Source organism: Bufo bufo, chromosome 4 (assembly GCF_905171765.1).
Source record: "Bufo bufo chromosome 4, aBufBuf1.1, whole genome shotgun sequence".
NCBI classification, from domain to species: Eukaryota; Metazoa; Chordata; class Amphibia; order Anura; family Bufonidae; genus Bufo; species Bufo bufo.
This window is the reverse complement of record NC_053392.1, coordinates 69,617,369-69,644,905: the sequence shown is the minus strand read 5'-3', so window position 1 is coordinate 69,644,905 and position 27,537 is coordinate 69,617,369. Positions and strand designations below refer to the sequence as shown.

General features: G+C 44.2%; 1 protein-coding gene across 1 annotated transcript in view; it reads right to left on the bottom strand.

Annotated features, from left to right (window-relative positions):
* Nucleotides 1-6,013: 6,013 nt before the first annotated feature.
* The window catches only part of VSNL1 (visinin like 1), a 161,629-nt gene continuing 140,105 nt past the window's right edge, over nt 6,014-27,537 (bottom strand). The window contains exons 3-4 of the mRNA XM_040427360.1: nt 23,540-23,755; nt 6,014-8,357 (exon numbers count right to left, since the gene is read on the bottom strand). Of these exons, the coding sequence (XP_040283294.1) occupies nt 8,160-8,357; nt 23,540-23,755 (414 nt within the window). The 3' untranslated portion in view covers nt 6,014-8,159. The remainder of the gene's footprint in view (nt 8,358-23,539; nt 23,756-27,537) is intronic.

Sequence of the window (27,537 nt, the reverse complement as noted above, 5' to 3'; positions counted from 1 at the left end):
GGGTCCTGTTCCAATTTTTGTTTTGCCCATTCTGCAAATTCAGTGCGCCGATCTGGGTCATCCTCGTTGAGATGCTGCAGTAGCTGGAGTTTGTAAGGGTGCCATTTGTGAGTAGCTAATATCCGCCGAAGGGATGTTCGACTACTGCCACTCTCCAGTGACATGCGGCGAGTGCTACGCTGTGGGCTCTTGCTGAATGAAGCTAGGACAGCCACTGATGTTTCTTCATTAGAGACAGATTTCATGCGTCCACATTTTGGCAAATCCAACACTGAACCAGTTTCACGAAACTTAGCAAGCAGTTTGCTAACTGTAGCATGGGAGATGGGTGGTCTTGTAGGGTGTCTTGCATTGAAACTGCTGCAATGACCCGGTTACTGCGTTCACCAGACATCAACACAATTTCTATCCGCTCCTCACGTGTTAACTTTGGCGACATGTCAATGGCTGTAAACAAAGAGAAACTTGTAAATAACTCATGAAAGAATAAAGTTACGTTAAAACCAAGCACACCATTGTTTTTCGTGTGAAATTCCCAATAAGTTTGATGTGTCAAATGACCCTCTTCCTATTGAAAAAACAAAAGTTGGATTCAAAATGGCCGACTTCAAAATGGCCGCCATGGTCACCACCCAACTTGAAAAGTTTCCCCCCTCACATATACTAATGTGCCACAAACAGGAAGTTAATATCACCAACCATTCCCATTTTATTATGGTGTATCCATATAAATGGCCCACCCTGTAGAAATCATGGAGCTATTCTCCAAATTCAGTTCCTCCCGTTCATTTTCATCACTGTGTAAGTCTCTGAAAGGAGAGGAAGACGGCGGCTCATCCCCTACAATGATAAATGACTGCATAATACAAAATGCCTAAGGGTGCAATATCCACAGGAGAGAATAACGAAACGACTGGGACGGCTATGGGTTCAGCAGAGGGGTGGCCGGCCCCATCATCTGTCACCGTTAACAGTGCTGCTCAGTGTTGGCCCCGGATCCGCTGCCAGAAACTTTCTAAAAATAAACAATTCACAGCTTGAAACCGAGGGCTGGAACCATGATTTATTAGTCATGACGGTGGTAAGTAGCCATATCTCCCTGCACCCGTCTCAGGATAAATGGAGGCATGCCTTGAGGATCTGCACAAAGAATTATCTGAACGCAAATAAAACATTGTTTGCCGGGCTGAAATTAATATTGGACATGGATAATTGGCTCTGTTATCAGCTGCACCTATTTTATGCTTACATTTTGCAAATTTAAAGGGGTTTGTCTGAGACTTTCAAGAAAGTGTTGCTCCTGTCTATAGACTGGTTTTATGACCTCTGACTTATTCAAGTAAATACCTCAATACCAGGCTCATTTTTTTTTCATCCTGGTAATGCTGTTACCTTAATCCAGTAGTCTCCAACCTGGATCTCTCCAACTAATGCCAAACTAATAGCATGCTCCGACAATGTGCAAAATCCAAGAGAAAATCTCTGTATGCCTCCACCTGAAGAAATAGGTATGTGGATGTACAATAAGGACCCATAGAAATATATATATATATACACATACACCCTATTACTGCTCTGTACTAGTTTACATACACTATACATTCCCATCTTGTTTGTACTTGCGTATAATTGTTTGTACAGTTGAACAAGGCATCTTCAGGTATCTTGAATTGCACCCAAGGCTGAGCCAGACTTGTGCAAGTCCACAATTCTCTTCCTGATGTCTTGGCTGATTTCTTTAGACTTTCCCATGATGCTACACAAGGAAGCAGTGTGTTTCAGGTGTGCATTTACATACATCCACAGGTGTGTCTCTAATTAACTCAGATGTTACCAACAAACCTAACAGAAGCTTCCAAACACATGACGTCTTCATATGGGCAGTCCAGAATTGTTTAAAGGCATAGTAATCTTAGTGTATGTAAACTTTTGACTTTGCAGAAAGTAATAAAAATGCCTTAAAACAGGTATGCTCAATTTTTGTGGCCCGCCAAATGCCAGAATAATGAGAAAGATAATGTTTTAAGGCAGTGATGCTCAACCTGCGGCCCTCCAGCTGTTGCAAAACTACAACTCCCAGCATGCCCTAATAGGTGTAGTCTGTCCAGGCATGCTGTGAGTTGTAGTTTTGCAACAGCTGAAGGGCCGCAGGTTGAGCATCCCTGCCTTAAAACATTCTCTCTCTCATTATTCTGGCATTTGGCAAATAATGATAATTATGGTAATCCTAATTGACCAAAAACAGGAAAGGTTTATTCTGATTTCATGTCAGATATTGAGAAAAACATGCATATGTGTCTTTTTATATAGTGTATGGAAACTTTTGGTTTCAACTGTACATGAGGCTCTTCTGTGGGATCAGCTAACCTTTGCTCCCCTCGCACATCAATGATATTCAGGCACCCATGACCCTGTCGTCAGTTTACTGGTCATCCTTCTTTGGACCAACGTTTGGTAGGTACTAAACACTAACATACAAGGAAGACCCCACAACTAATGCCGCATTGGAGACGATCTGACTGTCACGGATGGTGTTGCAGAAAACTGGAAGTTATAAATAAACATCCGACTGACTTGATCCCAAACTAAGGAACATATGGGTGAGCCCTATAAAACCCCTAGAGCTCTCCCTGACTGCTTTGCCCATGCAAAGATCTTTATGATAGATAATGGCATGCCCTCGTACCTAGACTGAGTGGCACCCTATAATAGTGAGGGGACACGACCTCCGGCTCCCTGCACTTAATACGGAGGGAGTCAGGGTCACCTAGATTCAAGCCAGCACGGAAACACAAATAAAGGAAAAGACTTATCTGAGGAACCAGCAGTTGCAGCCTCTTGCAGTGAACACAATCCAGGAAGAAGTATAAACCGCAAAGTGAGGCAGTATGGGAGGGAATATAAAGGGAGGCAATCAGTGTAAATAGATGACAGCTGGGAGAAGGAAAAGAGATGACAAAGTGAAACCAAAACAAAGAACATCATGCAAGAGGTACAGAAGAACGTCTGCCACAGCTTCTCAGAGAGCTGGCGGTGACACTGACCCAGTTGTCTATCATCACAATTTGGCCCTCATAAAAGTCACTGACATCCTCAAACGTGGCAGTTTTTCCTGCTTCCAACATGTCAACTTCAAGAACTGACTGAACCGCTTGAGAGATGTCATTGTTATTCACTTCACCTGCTTTTAAGGTTATGGCTGGTTGGTGTAAGCTAATGCATTTGCATGAGCGAATGTCAAAAGAAACATCATAAGGAGAGATAGTATCCCCCCTTGAATCCTGACAGAGGCCTCTCACCCAGTTAAGCCAGTACTCTCTGCTCTGCACTGATGAGGGGCAATAACCCCGAAACAGCTGTCTGCAGTTAAGATGCTGGCTTACTTAATATCCAAGACATGTCTCAAGGCCTATTTAAACGGTTGAACATTGATTTATAGGATAGCTGCCTTACATCTGGTGGCATCAGAGGCAGAACTTGTTAAGAGCTCATTTGCATCCCTTCTTTTAAGGACAATAAACATGTAAAACTCGGTAGACCACCACAACTATCACCACTGGATAAACCTCTCTCAAACCCTTAAGGATGTAGTGATCCGTTCATATAGCCATATGAGGGCTTGTTTTTTGTGGGATAACTTGCACTTTCTAACGGCACTATTTAATATCACATACAATGTAGTGGGAAGCTAAAAAATTCAAATGGGGTTAAATTGGTGGAAAAAAAACACAATTTCACCATTGTTTTATGGGTTTTGTTTTTATCGCGTTCCCTATGCGGTAAAACTGCAAGAAAATTTAGACTAGCACATCCAAAGTCACAGGTCCACATCCAAACTGCAAACAAAATATGGCAGCACACTGTTATACATGCAAACAGAACTAGGGATTATTCTGGATTACAGTGGTACTATACTGACTATACATAAAAAATGGAAGCGCTTCGTGCACATTTTTTATCGAACGTGCGTCGGGCTCCTAAGCGGGCACGATCTTTAAAGGCCCGACTTGAGCCATATGTCTTAAAGGGGTTAAATGGGATGTCAACTTCAGAAACCCATTTTCATACAACCCATTAGAAAAATTTTAAGAAAAAGAGGGGGAGGGGACAGTCCTGTGATCAGGATCCATATCGCTTGGCCAAAGTGGAGGTTACAAGGGGCATTTCTTTGGAGGACCTGTTCTGTCTTTAATTACACAGATGACCCTTTGGGAATAAATGGAAGTTGTTTAATGCTCCCCCGTGGTGGCGCTGCAGGGATATCAAGCACTTACTGCCAGGTATCCCCCAGATTAACAGGCTCAGTAATTTGTATGAGGACTTGATTTTTGTGGGAAAAGTTATATGTTTATTGAAACCATTTTTGTGGCACATATAACTCACTTTTATTAATCTTTCTTGGGTAAAAAAAACTGAAATTCTACCATTGTTCTTTTGAGTTTTAAATCTACACCTGTCTCCTTATTATGTTTTACTACTATTCAACCATAATAGCACATTTGACGTTTTTATTTCACCTCCTTTCAGTCAAATCACATTAATGTAGCTGTACGGGACATTGTTTTTGCAGGACGAATCATATTAAAAAGAACTATTTTGGGGTGTATAATATAAATTATTTGCTTTTTTTTTTTTTTTTTTAGGGTAGGATAGAAAACCCCCCCAGTGTTTTATGTTTTTTTTTAAATACACTTTATTAAACTTTTTTGGGCCCCATTAGGGGACTTCACAATCTGATTGCTTCTATAATGTGTTGGCATGCTCGGTATGCCAAATAATTTTTTTTCCTGTATCAAACTGCCTGCCAAATAGAAATTAGGCATGGCAGACCTGGAGCATTTGTTAGACCCCTCCGACTGTCATGACTACCATCGGCAGAAGGATGAAGGGAACCAATGGAGTGACCGTGGAAGCCCTTATCTCTGTCTAACCACCTAGACGCCGCAGTTGAACAGGGCATCTAAAGAGTGAATGCAGCTGTGCCATCCTGCTCCATCTTCCCTGTGAACAGTGCCACATAGTAGAGCAATAGTTACAGTCCTCAAGGTTGCCATCCAGTCCTGGCAGTCTGCAAATTCAGCTGTTGTCAATATAGGACACTGAACAGATAACAGGGGTCTAGTTCTGTAGCTCCTGTCCTGGCTCTTTAGCTTCCTGTGTATCTACCCTTTTAGCATGACAAAGAGGTTGACTTAACACTCTTGGTCAGACCATCAGTCAGACCAGGGAGGATGGTGCAACACACCTTACCTATGTTGTCCCAGTAACTGAAATAAATAAAAATGGAACATATTAAAAAAATAAAATTCTATAATTATTGGGACAGATTTAATAATACTTTCTAAAACTAATTAGTACGCTGCTCTATAAAAGTGGAGTAATTTTGGATGTTTTGTCGGCGGAGTAGACATTTCTGCAAAATTAATGACGTATTATTTTTAGGATAGTTTGCACCATGTCCTGCACTTTGATTTATTAAGGAAGGGGGGCAGATTTTTAACCAGTTTTTTTTTTTAAAGTCACAAATGTACTCCAGTTCCCTTGTGGCGTACAAACTGACAAAGCCTTTGTAATAAATACAACTAGATTTTATTTTGTGCGACAAATTAAAATAAAAACATGCAACATTAAGGTAAATTTGTCGCAAAAAAAAAAGAACTGCCTTCAAACCAAGCAGACACTCAAAAAAAAAATAATAATAATAAAGCAAAGAGTCAAATATTGATACATTTCCCCCTTAGGCCTCCTGGATATGAATGTGTGCGCCCCGTGGCCGTGCACGAACACCGACCGTGGGGCAGCCGCAGTGGATCGCGGACCCATTCACTTTAATGGGTCCGCGATCCGCAAAAAGATAGGACATGTTCTATCTTTTTGCGGAACGGAAGTACGGGACAAAACACCACGGAAGCACTCTGTAGTGCTTCCATAGGGTTCCGTTCCCTGTTTCCGTTCCGCCCCATTCTGCATCTCCGGATTTGCGGCCCCATTCAAGTCAATGGGTCTGCATCTGTGATGCGGAATGCCCACGGAACGGCGCCCGTGTATTGCGGATCCGCAGCACCGGCACGGGACACCTACGGTCGTGTGCAATAGGCCTTAGACAGACAGTCTTAAACTACGCCAGATTTATCCCAGGGGCTGATGCTGGATGATACATCTGGCGCATCTTTAGCTTGTGTACAGTCATTTTACACCACCTACTTTGATGAATTAGTTTACTCCAAAGAACGTCGCAAATTTCGAGCGCACTTTGTGCACATGATGGCGCATTTAAGTCATGCCCCCTTTCCCGCAAAGCCACACCCTCTTTCACCAAAGCCATACCTCTTGTCAGACGAGATGGAAAAAGGTGTCCAAAATTGTTAATAAATGTGAAGGCATATACATCTTTTTTTTTTTTGCGCTAATTGCGCGCTTTCAAAAGTAAATCTGACCGAATGAGTTTAAGGCCTTGGCTACACTGCGGCTTTTTGTAGCGCGACTGATTGATTTTAACTATTTAACTACAGCTGTAGACCAAATGAATGCATCCGGTTGAATGCAATCTTGTGGACTGCAGCTGTCATTCAATAGTTAAAATCAATCAGCCGCGCTACAAAAAGTCGCAGTGTAGCCAAGGCCTAAAAAATACCCCATTCAGTTGGAAGCGTACCTTTAAGAATATAAACAGGAAACAATATGCTGACAATGATGATAAACCATAGCTGAAAAAACTAATTAAAGAGGAACTCCAGCAGGCATATTAAATAATTCCCACCACCCGCCTAAACTAGCCTGCAGTAGCTCAACTGCATGTCCCATGATGCCATGTACAAGTCCATATCACACTTATGAGAGCTCCTATAGATCACTACAAATTGTGAGCAGCTGGCTGGAAAAATACAGAATGGGGTGTGAGGCACAGGAGAGGCTCGGGGATGCGCCCTATGCAGCAGCCTGCATGTCACAGGCATTTTGTAAAGTGCAATAGCCTTACGTCATCAACAGCAAGCAGTGCATAATTGGATTGTGGCTATGCCACGGTCCACAGCAACTTGATAGCAGGGTCATCAGACAGCACTACAGGGGTTAATTTACATGGGATTTCACAAGGGGGGGTCTGTATCGCTTTGACCACAATTCCGATCAGACGTAGGACGCCTATGTCTCAGTACATGAAGGACAATGGGTAACGTTCTGCACACAAATTCTAGACACCACCTAGAAAAGAGTCAAATGGTATAAATTATTTATTTAGGGACATATATTGCAACCTCTTGAAAATTCTGAAATCAATCTACTTTTCAATACTGCGTTCAATCCCATTGAATCAACAGGTCATCTTTATATATCGTCATCTATGCATCTCATGTAGGAGTACCCATGTATATAGTACTTATATACACAAACATACGTATATCATCTTGGCTTCAGCTTATATGTACATACATCTATCTATCTATATATATAGATTTATTTCTCTAAATGAATTTGGGAGGGTTTCGGTGGGGCTGGCGTTTTGTTCGCTCTCAGATTCTCTCGACGCGCTTCTTTCCAAATTCATTAAGGGTGCAAAATGAGGTAAGAATTAAGGCAAACCTAAGTGGCATGCAAATGAATGACATATATATTCACCGACATCACAAGCACATGTGTGAAAGGGACGGGGTAGATCCATGAGCCGAAGTCATGTCCCTCCGCCCTGCCCGGGACTACTTTACAGCAGGTGAGATGCGCTAGTCGGAACAGTAACATCGCCATGGCAATCAGTGTCACTACCACGAACACGTAAAAAGAGACACACAGCTAGCATCAGTAAAACAATAAATAGGCATCATGATGCAGTACGTTACTGATGCACAGGCTTCAGGGACTTATGAAATTACATTGCACACTTCACATTGTGGCAGTCAATTTTTTTTTCAGTTTTTTTCCTATTTCTTTTTTTTTTTAATATATATATTTATATATATAGTATATACTTTTAAAATTCTTTAGCAAATGACATTCTCATGCACACGAGTGTCTCAAACACAAGAAGCAAGTCCATTTATAGGTAGTCCAAGCAATTATTTTTGTTATTTTTTTTTTTCTGTTTTCGTCGTGGAAATAGCTGCAAACTGAATGGAACATTGACTTTTTTTTTTGTGTGCAGTCCAAAATGCGTCAGCGTGAGCTCATTTTTGTATGTCACACTGGAGCAGTAATACGATGGAAGGGTCGCTCTTTGCGGCTTCTTTGAATTCATCCAGTGTGATTTGGTCGTCTTTGTTCTTATCCATCTTGCTGAAGATCTTGTCTACTCGCTGTTCTGGCGTGAGGCCGTCCTCGTTCATTTTCATCATTATCACAGTGCCCACCATTTTGTAGATAGCCTGGAGAAAAAAAAAAAAGAGATTAATGATTGCAGCCCCGAGAGACGTATAGGGGAGGAAAGGTTCACACATTTACTACATTAACAAAGGCGGCCGACCTATGTTGTGTTTTCTTGTAGTATTCTAGTTTAGGCTACATGCACACGACGTTAGTTAAAAAACGTTAGTTAAAAACGGATAAACTGTCCATTTTTAACAGACGTTTTTTTTTCACTAATGCCTTTCTGAGGGGGGCAGTCGGTCAGTAAAAAACGGACAAGATAAAACATGTTCTATTTTTTGATGTCTGTTTTTCACTGACTGTCAAAAAACTGCAGTGTGAATAGCCCCATAGACAACCATAAAAAAAAATAAAACGTCCATCACATGTCCGTTTTTCACTGTCATATGCATGTAGCCTTATCGGGTATTCACAAGCTGTAAAGATAATGAAAGAAAGCCGATCATTAAAATATGCTTTTTTTTTCTTCTCTCTGCTGCGTACATTTTCACAATCCACATTTGTGGACTGGCCGAGCATTTCCTGGTGTGATGTCATTCTGTTATACCGATATAAGGATGTTGGCCAACCCTCTAAAGCCATGTTCAGGACCACCGTTCCTTAAAATGTATAGAGACTGCACTATGTGGTGTATATATGTCCGATTTGAACTGTGCTGAAATTGTGTTTCCCACAGCTCACACCAGGCTCCAGCCTAGAATAAGACTACTGCTGATGTTTTATACATACATATGCCAGGGTTCATGCTGATTAATATTGTTGTATACGCAGGACCTGTGATCACATGCCTGCAGGTCCTTAAGCATGAATATAGTTTTATGGGAAAAGAGTATGCAAAACTTTTTAATTTGTACATTTTAAACCTCTGCTCTTTTTAAACGTAAGACTGCCCTGGTACACCACTATCAGTGACTGACAGCTAACAGCGAATGCTATCAATTGATGGTAAGACCACCCCATGCACAACCATCAGTGACTGACAGCGATCTCTGTGCAGATTTATACAGGTAATGCTATCAATCACTCATAAGATGGCTCCGTCTACAATTAAGCTCAGGGGCTGAGATTTAAATGTATAAACATACTCCTCAACCATCCGGAATTAAGGTTTCAGTGGCTGTCCCGGGACAGCCTTGATATGTTTTGAGTCCAGTACAAAAGATGGCCATTTTGCTGTATGATGCTGGCGTGTGCTATGTTTTTGAGAACCTCTGATCACATGAGAAAAACAGGTCCTTCAGTGACGCAAGAGCTACCTCTATAAATAAGATTGATTTTGGTGTCACAAAGCAGATTGGGGTTGTGCACCCTCCCACAAAACACTGAGGGAGTGTATCTGTGTCAGCTCCAGGTGCATGAGAAGTTGTAGCAGCAGCAGAGATCTCTTGGACACTGCTGCTGGGATCATAGAGGGTGCAGACATGGAGGCAGAGACCCTGAGCAGCAATGGAAGAACAGATGGCTGTGACTACCAGGGGAAGCTGTACGGTATAGATGACTGTGGAGATTCTGAAACTTGAGGTAGTCCTGTATAGCGACTGTTGCGGAACCAGGGAGCCTGCCACTAAGGGAGAAAAGCCTGTGTCCAGGGCTGCGTGGCCAGAGCAGAGATCAGAGAGGTAGGCAAGCTGTGGGCCCTAATAAGACAGTTACCAGATTAGCACAGGTGGTGTGGCGTGGCTCAGGACTAGGAGAAAGTACCCGATATCCGATCATGGGCGAAAGAACCTCCACCTTGCCACAGCATTAGAGGAGTCGAAGAGGCTCGAGAATTCCCCTGTGTCAGGGAAGAGGTGTATATACTGCCCACTGTGTCCAATGTGATGCAATACTAGACTGTAATATGGTGTAAAGCCTGCCAGAAGGTCCCACGAGCCAACATGACGTTGGGACACAGTTGTATGCTGAATTGTATAAAGGTTTTGATGCAACAATTGAACTGATGTGCCTTTTCTGGTATGACCCACTTACGGCCAGACAGGCCCTTACAGTAATAAGACTGTTTTCTAATGGCGAATATTTGGTAGGTATGTTATCTCTGCCCCATGACACGTGCTTGTACCTAACACTGAAACACTAATGTGAGAAGCTGCAGCTGCATCCCCCTCCTCCCCTCTTCTAGTTACTGGATTATTCTAGATGGATTTTTTGGAAGCTGAGGAGGTTCCAGAACATTTACATATGTACAAAGAAAAGGGGGACTACAAACTGCAAGAAGGTGAGCAAGATCTATACACAGTTTCTTGTTAACATTTTCTACGCATTTAGGCAAAAACAGTTATAACAATAATTATGATGGGGAAGTCTGACGCAAAGTGCTACCATCAAGAGAGATGTATCTCTGTGTAACCACTGCATTCTTGTACCAGACTACAGCAGGGACTGGGAGGGATCCTTACTATTACTGCCTTTGAGGGAGGGGGGTGGTCTTGTTTTGATTAATAAGAATAGGGGCATTCTATAATCACTGGGGAAGTGAAGAAATGGGGACAATGTCTGTGAAAACTGGGAAAGCTGCGGAGCTTACGTGACGACTGAGGACGTGGGCGTTCAACTGTATCATGGGGCGTCTGGGGCAGGAGCCCGTCGTGACTACTGGGGAAGTGGGGAGGGAACTGCTGTGATTAATAGGGGAGTGGGGACTGCGCTTCTGAAAATACTGAAAAGTGAGAAGTGCAGCTTTGCCTTCTGAAGAAGTAGGTGGGGAAGCCTAGGACACAAGTTTTTGGGTCCATTCAGACTGGATGGTAAGTTTTACAGCTAGAGGAAAAATTTGAATGACGTCAAACGCAAGGCTCACAATTCCCTGGTTGCAGTGTGTCCCCGCTCCTACAGCATGTTGTTGCTGGCCCCTAGTTTTTAGCGGTGTCTCTTAAATCTGGCTCTAAAACTTCCTAACATGTAAACATACCCTTAAACTGGCCATACACATTACATAAAAGGTGGACAAACCTCCCCAGTTGGGCGGGATTGATCGTGTATGGATGCCTCCCGTGTTTCTCTTGATTGCAGATGTTGGGGAAGAGGGATTTTAACACGTCTGATTCTTCCAAACTGTGATCAGGATGCTGGACATAGAAGCAAGTCTAAGGCCCATGAGAGGCTGGAGATTGTGCCCTGTGAAGCAGCGTGCATGTCACAGGCAATTTTGAAAACTCATTCTTTGTTCCTGATGGGAGACGAGCCACCACCGGAGGTGTCTGGCCGCTGCTTACTCTGCTCTCCCTTTGGCCAAGTTGAACTAGCAGGTGTATGGGAGGAAATCTTAGGAGGAATAGCGGGGGGCTGATTGAGCGTTCAGCCGACAGCTACGTATCTAATGTGTATGGTAAGCCTTACAGACACCGCTGTTGTACTGATACAGAAGATAATACTTCCCTGCAATGGTCACACGGCAGCAGCGAGTCGCTCCTGAAGAACGGAAACGCTATGTTGCTATGGTGCTGTAATATTTTCGCTTACTTGTTTTCATATCTGAGACAATAATAATATAACAGGCAATAACCGTGGCTTCAGCGTCAGCCGAGGCAATTCTCTACTGGCAGGCCAAATTCAGATTAATGCTAGCAATTAGCCATTGAATTCCTTGTGACTAATACTGCAAAGCTACTCCTGGTCAGTGAACCAAAGTCCCGGTCCTGGATGACTGAAGCGGGGCACAACATCAACTAAATATCTGTCCGTAAGCAAATGTATCCCTTCCCGTCACGTATATCACATCGTACCTTATAGAACCATATTTTTTGTCTGTTGCTTGCCTATCTATTGAAAAAATGGAGACGAAATGAGAAAGCAATATTCTGTTCTCAGGTACAATAAGAAGAGCTGCTCTGGAGAACAAACTGATACTGTACCAAGTGCAATGTACACCCGAAAAGTAACAATGACACCTACAGTATAGTACTTACATGGACGAAAAGCTGCCTTAACCTGTTCAGGACCAGGGTAGTTTCAGGACTAGGCACAGTTTTGAAATTTTTTTCACGCATTAGTTTACAGCTAAAACTTTTTTCCTTGTTGGGCTACAGATGTGATTTTTCTGCATTTAGGTCAGACTTTTTTAAATATTATTTTATACATATAGTTTATGCTATTTTGTAGAATTGTTAGGCTTATTAAAACCAGTAAAAAAAACTAATTTTGGCTAATTTTTAATACAGTATTAGGGTGGGTTCACAAATTCACATATACGTTGTATATTCCATTATACCGTTCCGTTATAACAGGGTTATAACGGAATATAAGGACGGAATGCAAAACGGAACTCATTAGAGGCATTCCGTTTTGATCCGTCCTAACAGAGTTCTATGGGCACAAATAACGGTTCTGTCTTGTTCCATTATGACGGTATAACGGAATATACAACACATATGTGAACCCACACCAAAGGGTCCATTCAAACGTCAATAGTTCTAGGTCCGCAATTTTGCGGAATGGGTGCGGACCCATTTATTTCAATGGGGCCGCAAAAGATGCGGACAGCACACCGCGTGCTGTCCACATCCGTAGTTCTGTTCCGCGGGCCTGCAAAAAAGATAGAACATGTCCTATTCTTGTGCGCAATCGTGGACAAGAATAGGCATTTCTATCATAGGGCCAGCCATGGGCGGCCTGCAAAAAGTCTGTGTTTTGTGGATCTGCAATTTGCCGACCGCAAACCACTTATGGACGTGTAAATGTACCCTAGTACTGTATACTGTTCTACTGATAGGACCCCCAACTGATTAGCTGTAATCTGTGGTTTAAAATCTTTGTAGCGTCAAATTCCAACAGCCCGACTTGAGTTTCTCCATTAACTAACTTCTAGAAGCCAGTAGATGGTGAAACTCGAGTTGGGCTTTTGGAATTTGATGCCACGAGGTTGTAAAATGGTGTTTCTATGCAGTTTCAGCACTGTGTAATAGATATGTACAGTATAGCGGCTCTCCCGTCCTGGCTGATTGATATAGATGCCCCTCAGTCTGTAAAGGAGTTAGTTATTTTGAAAATATATTAACAGGCACTCATTCATCAAGACATGTATCAGGGACCAATATATATCAAAAATGAAAATTTACTATAATTGAACATATCAAATGCATAATCAAATTAGAAATGATAAAAAACATATATAAAAAAACATAAAAACTCTTAAAAAATGTCCACACAAGTGATAATGTGTCTATCCGTCTGGCCCAGTAGAAACAGTGGAAGATTGTAGATGTATGATTTATAACCTGACACACACCATCAGTCGTGTGCATTGCAATAAAATCCACCCAAGGGATCCTCTATTGGTACAATATTCTTGTCTTTCATAAATGAATAAATGTCCTTTTATAAAAAGAGAAGATGCTGAATAATAGAAAAACCACATTGTTTCTCCGGAGTAGATCTTTTCTCTGAGCGGTATCGCTTGCTGGGAACGAGTCTCCTGACTCTCTGCGCTGTGCCCGGTATATGTCCTTGTTTGGCATCCCACGTGATCGGGCTGTTTGTTGAATCACCGAGGCGGCGCGCCTAACTTCATATGCCTCGGGTCTTTTGAAAAAATTCAAGGATGGCTCTTGTAGTTACCGGGATCTCATAGCGGCTCGGTCAGGGGTCTTTATGGGTTGCTATAGTACCAAACGCGTTTCGGAGCGTCAAGCTCCTTCCCCGAGGCATATGAAGTTAAGCGCGCCGCCTCGGTGATTCAACAAACAGCCCGATCACATGGGATGCCAAACAAGGACATATACCGGGCACAACGCAAAGAGTCAGGAGACTCGTTCCCAGCAAGCGATACCGCTCAGAGAAAAGATCTACTCCGGAGAAACAATGTGGTAACATTTTATTTCAGAACAAAGAATGTTATATACTAAATGGCAGTGATAACAACAGCTTCAACTATTAATGACATCGCCACTTTGTACTGAACAAGCCAGATGTTATATGATATGAATTACGAACATTGACGAGTCATCTTTGGAAGGAGCCAGAGAATATCATGAGATTTGATCGATGAGTGAAATTGAACATTTCTATTAGCAATCATGCGATAAATTTTTCTCCATAATCATGTACATTGATTAATCCATCTAATCAAGTGTTTAGATTCCGAAAGAGATTGGAGCTGTTATATTAATATCTTCAAAAAACAAATTGAAATATATAATCGTGGTTATCAATTGGAATTATGAAACACGGACTTTCCTGTGTGGTATTTGCAATGAGTGAACTTAGATTTTTATAAAAGGACATTTATTCATTTATGAAAGACAAGAATATTGTACCAATAGAGGATCCCTTGGGTAGATTTTATTGCAATGCACACGACTGATGGTGTGGGTCAGGTTCTAAATCATACATCTACAATCTTCCACTGTTTCTACTGGGCCAGACGGATTGACACATTATCACTTGTGTGGACATTTTTTAAAGACTTTTTATGTTTTTTATATATCTTTTTTAAAAATTCTAATTTGCTTATGCATTTGATATGTTCAATTATAATACATTTTCGTTTTTGATATCTATTGGCCCCTGATACATTTCTTGATGAATGAGTGCCTGCACTATGTCCACTTTTTATTGTTCTATTTTACAGCAGAGAGAAGAACGGTGTCGACATTACTGAGGAGCTAAAATCCAACTCTGCTAACTGGACAACAAAGTGGCCGCTCAGGTGAAATCTAAGGCCGTGGACTGGCAGCTTTTCATGGGAAAGGGAGGAAGCATACAGTAGGCCTCTTCACTAATGCCGTATCGGGAGTGCCGGTACAGCGAAATAAGTATTAATATACTTGAACTGACAGAAAATTGGACACTTTATTATTGCTGCATTTATAATTACCGATACTCGTGTTATTTTTCATGCGTGGGGGAACCATGCTATTTTTATAGAGCTGTGATTAAACTGGGTCATGTAAATATACTTTATTCATGGAACGAAAATCTGCATTTATAAGTTTACATTTGGAGGAAATCAACTAGAAATGCCCAGAAGAGAAGGAGAAAAAGGCTCCTCAACGCTGTGTCCTGACCTCCGGTTATGAAGCTTCTGCAAGAAACGAACGCAGCGCTAGAATAAAAAAATCATCTTTTATACATCCGTCCCATTTTAAGAATGTATGACGCCTGAAGCGTTCATATGTGCTCCCCTCATCTCCCGACCTCACCATAAACATGGACACTGACGTCAGCTGGCCATGCGCCCTTACTTCAGTTGGGAGAGGCGAAGAGGCTGACATCAGATACCTCTTATATCCCATGGTTTAGAGTTGTTCCTAGCTCTACAACATACTGGTTCTGTGGATGGTTGGGGATTCAATCACTGTCACCCTAAAAATGCACTTCCTAATTTCTTCTTTTCAGACTGTATTCTTATTCTAGCCTTAAAGGGGTTCTGCACTTTGTTTAAACTGATGATCTATCCTCTGGATAGATCATCAGCATCTGATCGGCGGGGGGTCCGACACCCGGGACCCCCGCCGATCAGCTGTTTGAGACGGCAGCGGCGCTTCTCCCTGTTTACCGCTGGCCCAGTGACATCACGACTAGTATCACTGGCCTGGGCGGGGCTAAGCTCTGTTCACTTGAATGGAGCTTAGCCCCGCCCAGGCCAGTTTATACTAGTCGTGACGTCACTGGGCCAGCGGTAAACAGTGAGAAGGCCGCGACGCTGCTATAGCGCCGCTGCCTTCTCAAACAGCTGATCGGCAGGGGTCCCGGGTGTCGGACACCCGACGATCAGATGCTGATGATCTATCCAGAGGATAGATCATCAGTTTAAACAAAGTGCAGAACCCCTTTAAGAAGAAATAATATAATATTGCAGTTTTGAGCCAGATTATAAATTCAGAATAAACCGCGGCACTCTAAGTTCTGTTGCATGAACTTCTTATTTTATTTTGTTATAATTTTTTAAATCCTGCATACTCCTTCCTACAAATGTCCAAGGCTGTGAACAAGGTCCAGGTTGGACCGAAACGTTGGCCAGTGACTAAATATTACTTCTTCTGGATGGATAAAAAAAATTATAAACGAAATAAAATAAGAAGTTTATGCAACAGAACTTAAGAGTGCCGCGGTTTATTCTGAATTTATGAAGACTTAACGTACCACTGAGCACCGCCTTCACTCTAGAGGTGTGCCGTTCAACTCTTCCGCATAACTTGCGCCAGATTATGGCTGCTGAATTATTGGAATTTCACAGTGTAGTAATAGACGACACATAATTGTCGTAGATCTGTAGACTGCACCTCTGTTATTTAGACCTAACAATCCCATTCATTTCTATGGCGGCTCTATCCGTACAGCTCAGGAATTTAGCCCAGCAGTGACCGAAAAGCCTCCCCCCTTCATACAGTGGCATCGGCCCTGTCATGTCCCTTATATAAGACTCCCATATCAGTATCTGGTGATGTGAAAGCACAAGCATAACAGATGTATTGTACCCTTCAGCTGCTGCATGTCCATTATTCATAAGATTAGGAATGTATTAACACAACATTGTGACAGCAAGCTACGTCTGTATGAAAATGTGCTCTTATCTCGCTCCACTTGCCCCTGGCCTGAGGCCGATGATCCTGGACTAACACACATTAATTGCTGGAATAAGCTTTTCCTGCACACGCTGCTATGTAGCAGAGCTCAGTTTGTCAATTCACTCTGTGTATAACCAATGCAGGATTAAAGTATAAATATAATTTTTTTATATTGTGTAGCTAAATGTGTGTACTTCTATTAAAAAACTGTCTCCTTCTCAATCCCTGACTGTTGCTAAGGAGAGCTATATCTGTAAAGAATAAATCAAGACTACTGGACTTACTGTAGATTTCTTGAAAACGTTTCACTCGTTCTTCCAACGAGCTTTCTCAATTCTGAGTGAGTTTACCGCTGAATTGAGAAAGCTCGTTGGAAGAACGAGTGAAACGTTTTCAAGAAATCTACAGTAAGTCCAGTAGTCTTGATTTATTCTTTACAGATATAGCTCTCCTTAGCAACACTCAGGGATTGAGAAGGAGACAGTTTTCTAATAGAAGTACACACATTTATTTATTCTTTACCGATATACTAGGGGTGGGCGATATAGGCGCTATGCGATATAAATTTGTGCCGCGATATGGATTTTGCGCATATCACCTATATCGCCGGACCGCGATATGATTGCGCTCTCGGCGCGCACCATGGTTTCCGGAGCCGGCACAGTGGAGTAGGGGGGAGTCCCTCCCTCCCGACTGTGCACTGCTGCCGCTGGCCACTAAGAACAGAGTAAGAAGAGGAGGAGGGGAGGGACTGTGGCCACTGCGCCACCAATGAATGCCTGAATACCAATGTGCCGACCATATCCCGGCCCCTATGAATGCACGCTGTGATCCGCGCGATTAACCTGTCTTCAGTCTCTGCATTGGGCAGTTCCGATCGGTGGGCAGTGGGCAGTTCCGATCGGAGTCCCAGCAGTGTAATGCTGGGGCTCCGATCGGTTACCATGGCAGCCAGGACGCTACTGAAGTCCTGACTGCGATGGTATGTTAGTGAGCAGCATTATACTCACGTGCGCCGTGGCCGCCGGTCGCTCCTTCTTCTGTCTGTGCAGCGGATTGCTAATGCTTATAGCATTAGCACTGCGCCGCACAGACCTATGAGAAGAAGGAGCGCCCGGCGGCCACGGCGCACGTGAGTATAATGCTGCTCACTAACATACCGATTGGAACTGCCCATTGCCACCAATGATGGGGAGGAGGAGGGGGACCCTGTGGGCACTGCCACCAATGATTAATACTGGGGAGGGAGGGGGGGTGGGTTTGAGTTACCAGAGGGGGCTAATAAGAGGGAGAGGCTGGGGGGCTGATCAGAGGCGGGGGGGGGGGGGGCACATGAGAGGCGGATCATGGGCTGGGGGGGACATGAGAGGCTGGGGGACTGATCAGAGGCTGGGGGGCACATGAGAGGCTGGGGGGCACATGAGAGACTGGGGGGCACATGAGAGGCTGGGGGGCACATGAGAGGCTGGGGGGCACATGAGAGGCTGGCTGCCATGGTCAGCTCCCTGCTGTTGTGTGCACAAAGCACAGGGCAGCAGGGAGAGTGTAAAGTCCTATTCACCCTAATAGAGCTATATTAGGGTGAATATGACAAGGGTTCTAGCCCTTAAGGAGGCTAATAGTTATTAAATAAAAAGTAAAAAAAAAAAAAAAAGTTTAAACACCCCCCCCTCCCCAATATAGAAAACAATATATCGCGATATATATATCGCATATCGCACATGCTTAAAATTATATAGCAATATAGATTTTAGGCCATATCGCCCACCCCTAAGATATACCATGACCTGGATAAATAAAAACCTTCACAGACATAAGGAGAGCTATGTACAGTATAACATACAAAGGCAGTCTTCTCAGCCTGCCTCTTCTACCCCTACCACAGCCTCACTATATGTGCATTATCAGACTTGTGACAGCGCTGATTTCGGGTAGCCCTACTCATTTCCATCTCAAAGAAGTGAGAACGCAGAATGGGATTGTATCAATCAGTGCTGACAGTAGGTATACAGGAACACAGTACACTTACTGGTAGCACTGATTGTTGTGGCCCTTCTCCTATCCCCACCATCCCAGTACGTCAGTGGTTAACGCTGGGAAGATAGAGAGTGGAGAATCGGCTTCAACTATCAATGCTGACAGAAAGTGTACTAAGTCCCTGTATACATACCTACAATCGGCACTGATCATAGCAGTCCCATTCACCTCTCTCTTCCCTGCTCTCACAAGAAGATAGAAATGAGTTACAGACCGTGCCGGACATACAAACGACATAGATACATTTAGGGTTGAGCAAATCTGGTTCGGATTTCTGTATCCAAACCAGATTCTTTTATAAACTACGTTAATATGAGCTCCGTCCTACCGTAAAATGTATGTCCTCTGCGGAGGTGTTTCCTAAGTTTACGCAAATATCGCGAGACTTACTTTGTTTCGCCTCTATCACTTGTCAGTTAATTTAGTTGCATAAATTACTGTATCAAAATACAAAGCTGAACTCGGCTTAGTATATCTGCAGAAACGTCTGAAAAACATCTGCGAAGGACATACAAACCGGATTCCAAAAAAGTTGGGACACTATACAAATCGTGAATAAAAACTGAATGCAATGATGAGGAGGTGCCAACTTCTAATATTTTATTCAGAATAGAACATAAATCACGGAACAAAAGTTTAAACTGAGAAAATGTACCATTTTAAGGGAAAAATATGTTGAATCAGAATTTCATGGTGTCAACAAATCCCCAAAAAGTTGGGACAAGGCCATTTTCACCACTGTGTGGCATCTCCCCTAATTCTTACAACACTCAACAGACGTCAGGGGACCGAGGAGACCAGTTTCTCAAGTTTAGAAATAGGAATGCTCTCCCATTCTTGTCTAATACAGGCCTCTAACTGTTCAATCGTCTTGGGCCTTCTTTGTTGCACCTTCCTCTTTATGATGCGCCAAATGTTCTCTATAGGTGAAAGATCTGGACTGCAGACTGGCCATTTCAGTACCCGGATCCTTCTCCTACGCAGCCATGATGTTGTGATTGATGCAGAATGTGGTCTGGCATTATCTTGTTGAAAAATGCAGGGTCTTCCCTAAAAGAGATGACGTCTGGATGGGAGCATATGTTGTTCTAGAACCTGAATATATTTTTCTGCATTGATGGTGCCTTTCCAGACATGCAAGCTGCCCATGCCACACGCACTCATGCAACCCCATACCATCAGAGATGCAGGCTTCTGAACTGAGCGTTGATAACAACTTGGGTTGTCCTTGTCCTCTTTGGTCCGGATGACATGGCGTCCCAGATTTCCAAAAAGAACTTCGAATCGTGACTCGTCTGACCACAGAACAGTCTTCCATTTTGCCACACTCCATTTTAAATGATCCCTGGCCCAGTGAAAACGCCTGAGCTTGTGGATCTTGCTTAGAAATGGCTTCTTCTTTGCACTGTAGAGTTTCAGCTGGCAACGGCGGATGGCACGGTGGATTGTGTTCACTGACAATGGTTTCTGGAAGTATTCCTGAGCCCATTCTGTGATTTCCTTTACAGTAGCATTCCTGTTTGTGGTGCAGTGTCGTTTAAGGGCCCGGAGATCACGGGCATCCAGTATGGTTTTACGGCCTTGACCCTTACGCACAGAGATTGTTCCAGATTCTCTGAATCTTCGGATGATGTTATGCACAGTTGATGATGATAGATGCAAAGTCTTTGCAATTTTTCACTGGGTAACACCTTTCTGATATTGCTCCACTATCTTTCTGCGCAACATTGTGGGAATTGGTGATCCTCTACCCATCTTGGCTTCTGAGAGACACTGCCACTCTGAGAAGCTCTTTTTATACCCAATCATATTGCCAATTGACCTAATTAGTGTTAATTGGTCTTCCAGCTCTTCGTTATGCTCAAATTTACTTTTTCCAGCCTCTTATTGCTACTTGTCCCAACTTTTTGGGGATTTGTTGACACCGTGAAAATTGGAATCAACGTATTTTTCCTTTAAAATGATACATTTACTCGGATTAAACGTTTGATCTGTCATCTACGTTCTATTACAAATAAAATATTGACATTTGCCATCTCCACATCATTGCATTCAGTTTTTATTCACAATTTGTTTAGTGTCCCAACTTTTTTGGAATCCGGTTTGTACATTTACATTAGGACGGAGCTCATATTATTAATGACGTTTTTAAAAGAATGGGGTTCGGATACAGCAATGAAAACCCAATCTGCTCAACCCTAGATACATTGCCTGGAACCCATGCGGAACTGATGCATGGCGCGCACACAGACAGATCCGGACAAACAAAGACAAAGTAACATAAAACATACTGAGACATTGTAACATACTGTAGGACATACTGAAACATAACAATATAGAAACGTGGTACATAGCCTGGAACCCATGCGGAATGGGGAGCATGGCATTCCCAGACAGACTAGGACAAGTCAGGATAGAATCACAAACACTGGTCAGGAACATGCACCCTGCACACGGCATTCCTGGAGATAGACTAAACTCCCAGGCATACAGCACACAGGTCGAAATACTAGGGTGATGAGGCCACCTGACCACCTGGTAATCAAGCACAGGCTCAGGGAAGAATTACCCGACAAGACACAAAGCGTGCACAATATACAGGACAGTAAGCAAGAGCTACATATACAGGGAGTAGACAATTCAGAGGACACACACTACAAAAGGCCGCAGTCAGCACGCAGGGCCGTCTTTAATATTGATTGGACCCTGGGCAAAAATTTACTTGGGTCCCCTGGATCCCGCCTTCCCACACCTTAGGCAATCACGCCCTCCACCACAACACACACACAAAAAATCCACACATCTGGTAGAGTCCAGTGAATGACTGTACATACTTCCAGTTCTGAAGACTCCAGCGGCTCAGGATCAGTGCTCTGGGCAGCTGGGCTCAGGGCTGGAAGTGGGCACCGCTCTGCAGGAAGGAGACCAGGGCTCGGCTCACCCTAGTGTTACAGTGCACCCCAGCACCCCACAGTATGCAGTATAGCACCCTATAGTATACAGCACCCCACAGTATGCAGTATAGCACCCTATAGTATACAGCACCACACAGTATGCAGTATAGCACCCCACAGTATATAGTAGAGCAGTATAGCAGCCCACAGTATATAGCAGCCCACAGTATACAGCACCCCACAGTATACAACACCTCACAGTATACAGTAGAGCAGTATAGCACCTCACCGTATACAGCACCCCAAACTATACACGATACATCACCCCACACTATACAGTACAGCAGTATAGCACTCCACACTATACAGCACCCACAGTATACAGCCCCCCACACTATACAGGCCCCCCACACTATACAGGCCCCCACACAGTATACAGGCCCCCACACAGTATACAGGCTCCCACACAGTATACAGCCCCCCACACAGTATACAGCCCCCCACACAGTATACAGCTCCCCACACAGTATACAGGCCCCCCACAGTATACAGGCCCCCCACAGTATACAGGCCCACACAGTATACAGGCCCCCACACTATACAGCACCCCACTATACAGCACCCCACTATTCAGTAGTTTACAGTATATTAGCATAACAGCCCCTGTCACCTTTTTCTGATGTAATCTTCACAAATTAAAAGCTCCACAGTTAAGGCAAACTTCTCCTGCAACACTCCTGGTAGGACCTGTGATGACCTCATAGCCATGTGACCAGTAATATTGCTAGGTTACTGGTCACATGGTGATGATGTCATCTAAGGTCCTAGATCACAGCTCTCACAGTACGCTGGCTGGACTCAGTGCCGGCAGGCATGGCATGGCAGCACCCCCTGTGTAGCTGACAGCCTGACACCCGGGGCAGTGGCTAGCAGGGCTCAAGAGGCAGCTGCCTTGGGCCCCCCAGGAGCAACTGGGCCCGGGGCAGCTGCCCCTTTTGCCCCTTGGTAAAGACGGCCCTGTCAGCACGCACCACCCAAGCAACCAGCATACACGGGAAACGGACCTCAGCCAGTACGAAAGAGCACAGGCAGACAGCCTACACCGCAACACGGTGTCACAGTGATTTGCACTGTGATACAGATACAGGGAGTACACAATTTAGAAGACACACACTACAAAAGACCACAGTCAGCACGCCCCACGCAAACAACTAGCATACACGGAAAACGATAATTGGCCAGTACGCAAGAGCGCAGGCAGCCAGACAACAGTGAACCGCACTGACAGGTAGGGCACATGTAGGAAGGCAGAGGCTGAAGTAGGGAGAGAAGAGCCAGGCTGAGAAGACTGCCTCTGTATGTTACACAGTATATCCTGAAGACAGGCTCTTGATAAGGAGAAATTTTACAGGCTATATTCTAATAAAAAACAACAACACACATTTGCCTAATAAAGTATATACCCAAACCACTGGTATAAAGGCAGCAGAGCCTACAGTCTCACCAGAAACATACGGCCAGGGGGAATCTGATTACCTTCTTGTCACATAAGGATACAGAAGTAAAAACCAACAGTGTTATCACACTATGCCATGTAGCCGAGGACAATAGCACTCCGACATTACATTCATCTCACTTTGTGCCGTGTTAATTATTACCCTCCATAAAAGCGTTCATCTTCGCTGCCCATGATGAGCTGTGATGGGTGGTGACGTGTTTCACAGCGCAGCTCCGGGTACTAACCTCTATGATCTCCAGCATCTCCACTCTGGTGATTTTTCCATCTCCGTCCAGGTCATACATATTGAAAGCCCAATTTAGTTTCTGTTCAAAGCTCCCCCTTGAAGTGATGGATAGAGCGCAGATGAACTCTCTGAAGTCGATGGTACCATCTCCATTTTTATCAAAGGTTCGGAAAGCGTGCTGGGCAAACTTCGATGCATCTCCATATGGGAAAAACTAGCAAAGAGAAAAAATACAATTCTGTTTAAAGCGCTATTTATAATAGTAATAAGACACAAACATGATGCTGACTGTAAGGCGCCAGTCACATGACTCCTCTGGGCAGCCACAGAATTATAAAAGCCATGGATACAGTATGATAAAAATTCTCGCTGCCTGCATCCACCACTAGGGGGAACCTAAGAGCTTACTGCACACTGCAGTCACTACTAGGGGGAGCATACTGCATACTGCAGCCAACACTAGGGGGAAACTAGGAGCTTACTGCACATTGCAGCCACCACTAGGGGGAGCTTACTGCATACTGCAGCCACCACTTGGGGGAGCTTACTGTACACTGCAGCCACCACTAGGGGGAAGCTAGAAGCTTACTGCACATTGCAGCCACTACTAGGGGGAGCTTACTGCATACTGCAGCCAACACTAGGGGGTACCTACTACAGCCACTACTAGGGAGTGCTTAGTGCCTACTGCAGCCAACACTAGGGGGCTGTAGCCACTACTAGGGGACGCTTAGAGAATACTGCAGCCAACATTTGGGGGTGACTACTGAAGCCACTACAAGGGGTGCTTAGTGCATACTGCAGCCAGCACTAGGGAGAGCTTACTGCACACTACAGCCACCACTAAAGGGTTCATACGTATGTTGCAGCCAGCGCTAGGGGGAGGTTAATGCACACTACAGCCACCTCTAGGGGGAGCTTACTGCACAGTACAGCTACCACTAGGGTGGGCATACTGTACACTACAGCCATCACTAGAGGGCACATACCGTATGCTGCAGTCACCACTAGGGAGGGCTTACTACACACTACAGCCACCACTAGGGGGAGCTTGCTGCATACTACAGCCACCACTAGGGGGAGCATACTGTATACTGCAACCACCACTAGGGGGAGCTTTTGACATACTGCAGCCAACACTAGGGGGTGCCTACTGCACACTACAGCCTCCACTAGAGAGGGCTTACTGCATATTACAGCCACCACTAGAGGGAGCATACCGTATACTGCAGCCTCTACTAGGGGGAGCTTTCAACATACTGCAGCCACCACTAGGAGGGGCCTACTGCATACTGAAGCCACCATTAAATGAGGGGGCATACAATGAGCTCCCCATATTTCTATGCTGTGGATTTGGAGCTCTGTATAGAATAGCAGTCTCAATAAGAATATAGTATGACATTGATTTTCCAGTAATAGAAAGCTCTAAGCGATGTCAAAGTGGCTAAAACTTTGTATGGAGCATTTTAATTATGGAAATCAGAGATAGTCCGAGATCACAGACTTCACCAATCTCATCCATAATATATCAGGAGATCGATTAATCAAGATTTTCTTGGCGTTGATGGGATTACATTTCCATTTGCAAAATTTGTGTTTCAGCTCCTTACCCCTGGTTATTATGTCTGCTTACTGTCAAAGAATGGAACACTCTTGTTTACATCCAAGGGTTGTAGCCTGTACTGATCATGTCCACATGTATGGCATATTACAGCCCTTCAGCTGTGTGAGCAGCACATGGTCAGGGGGAGTTTTCAGTCTCCAGAATGTCTATAAATCACATTTACATTCACTGACAGCAAGAAGAGATTTGAAAATGTTGAAAAATTGAAATAGACATGAGACTTTATTTTTGATAATAACCTTTCAATAGAAAATACACGCTGCAGTTGACGCGACCTACATTTTATATTTCCCTCCACTTCTGTATATTTACGGTGCAGATTTAAGGCACCAGAGCTGCATCACATGACATGATACACAGCATGAGGCAAATATGTATCAGCAGGTCCCTCCGGGTCCCTCCAGGTTCAGCTTTGGACATCTGACACTTCCACAATTTCTGACATCTCTATTTTTGGGTCCATAATGTTTTGCACAATGCCGTAAATTCGGGTCATGAGAAGTGCAGATTTCGGGTCAGTAATTGCAGTTGGGATACAGATCATAAAATATGCCAACATTATCGTTGTAGAATACTCAGCTGGTTAATAATCAACTTTAAAGGCCATGGACGAGGTGTGGCCTGGACGTCTAGGGAGATGGCGGCATGAACACTGAGCTCCGCTGCTACAACTTGCTAAGGGGACCCATCTGCAGGAGTGACGCATCCCATGGGGAGGAAACTGATCCCCAAGAAGCCCATGAACCCTTCGGTCACAGGCTCTGTGTATCCCATGCTGGATATCTACCTTAATAGGAGTCCGGCTCCCGCGCCTCCCGCTTGCGGCCTACTTACGCCTCCGACCTCCGCAGATTTGAGAAGCGCGGCCGCCCCGGCGCTCCCGCAACCACGAGGTCTGTCGCAGAACACCCTTCAGAGGGCTCTTCCGCCTCCCCTCTCTCTAGCAGCAGAGGAGTTTATCCCCGAAAATCACGGCCAGACCGCAGAAGCACTTCTAAGGCCTAATATAAAGGCACATCAGTTGACTGCCATGCCGCCTAAATCGGCAGCAAGGCGGGGGAATCAGGCGGCAACACCATCCCAGTAGCAGCGGGATTGGGGAGACCCTTCAGAAGACCTCACAGACCAGGCTCAGACCCTGGGAAAAGGGGAAGGAGACCATGTAAGCTGGGATCACCTATCAGACTCTGTGGAGGAGTGAGAAGAGAGCGCAGTACCATCCTCCCAGTCATCCATGTTGCTACACCAGACCCTACAGCATTTGCCTACCAAAGAAGACTTCAAGGCGTTAATAGCAGAGGTGAGAAATGCATGTAAATGTGAAATATCCTCTCTGCGTCAAGATCTTAAACAGATGTCTGCTCGCATTGACTCTATTGAATCGGACCACGATGATACACGTAGATATATCGCCCACTTATAGTCTGTCATTACCAGTCATTCTCAGACTGTCCCTTCATCTAGAAGATTTGGACAATAGGGGGCGCAGGAATAATATTAGAATTAGAGGTCTACCAGAACCAGAGTCAGAGGAGAATTTGTATGATTTATTGGGAGAACTTTTTAATGCAATACTGGGCTCAAAACCACCCCAGGCTATTAGGTTAGACCGAGCACATAGAGCTTTGCGCACTAAAAGGCTCCTCCGTACAACCACGGGATGTGATTTGCTGTCTGCATGATTTCCAGCTTTAAGAAACCATCATGGCTAAGGCTTGCTCCTTACGTTCAATTGAATTTCAGGGCACAGTTGTGCAGCTCTATCAAGACCTCTCCCGACTAACCCTCCAAAAAAGGAGATCTTTGCAGCCTCTATGAGCTTGTCTACGTGATAAGAAAATACCGTACCGCTGGGGATTTCCATTCGCTTTAATAGCCTCTAAGAATTGCAAAACATCTACTTTATGAAGTCATGCAGATTTACAGGCATTTTGTTCAGCCTTGGACATTTTCTGTTCCACCCATTGATGACTGGGAGATTCCAGATTCGTCACCTGCTCCAGCCCTGATGTGGCATACTGTCCGTCAGAAGAGGCACTGTTCCCCTCCGCAAGATTACCTGTCCAAATCTGGATACCGGGATGCGCCTCGATGAAAACGATCAACTGCGGGCTGACACCCACTCAACGTCCCCTACTTGAAGCTCTACCACTGAGCGGCACCTGCACCGCTTGAAGAAACTGTATAGTCATTCCAGCTGTTTGACATGTTTTTGTTTAATTTTCTTTTCCTTTCTTTTTTCATTATCTCTTTTCTCTTTGTACGCGTCATTTCGGTGGGCGTTCAGCCATACCCCAACAGATGTTTTTTTTTCTTATGCCCTTCTTCCTCCACCCGTCTCATTAAAGGACGGGGGGAGGATGCGGGGTAGT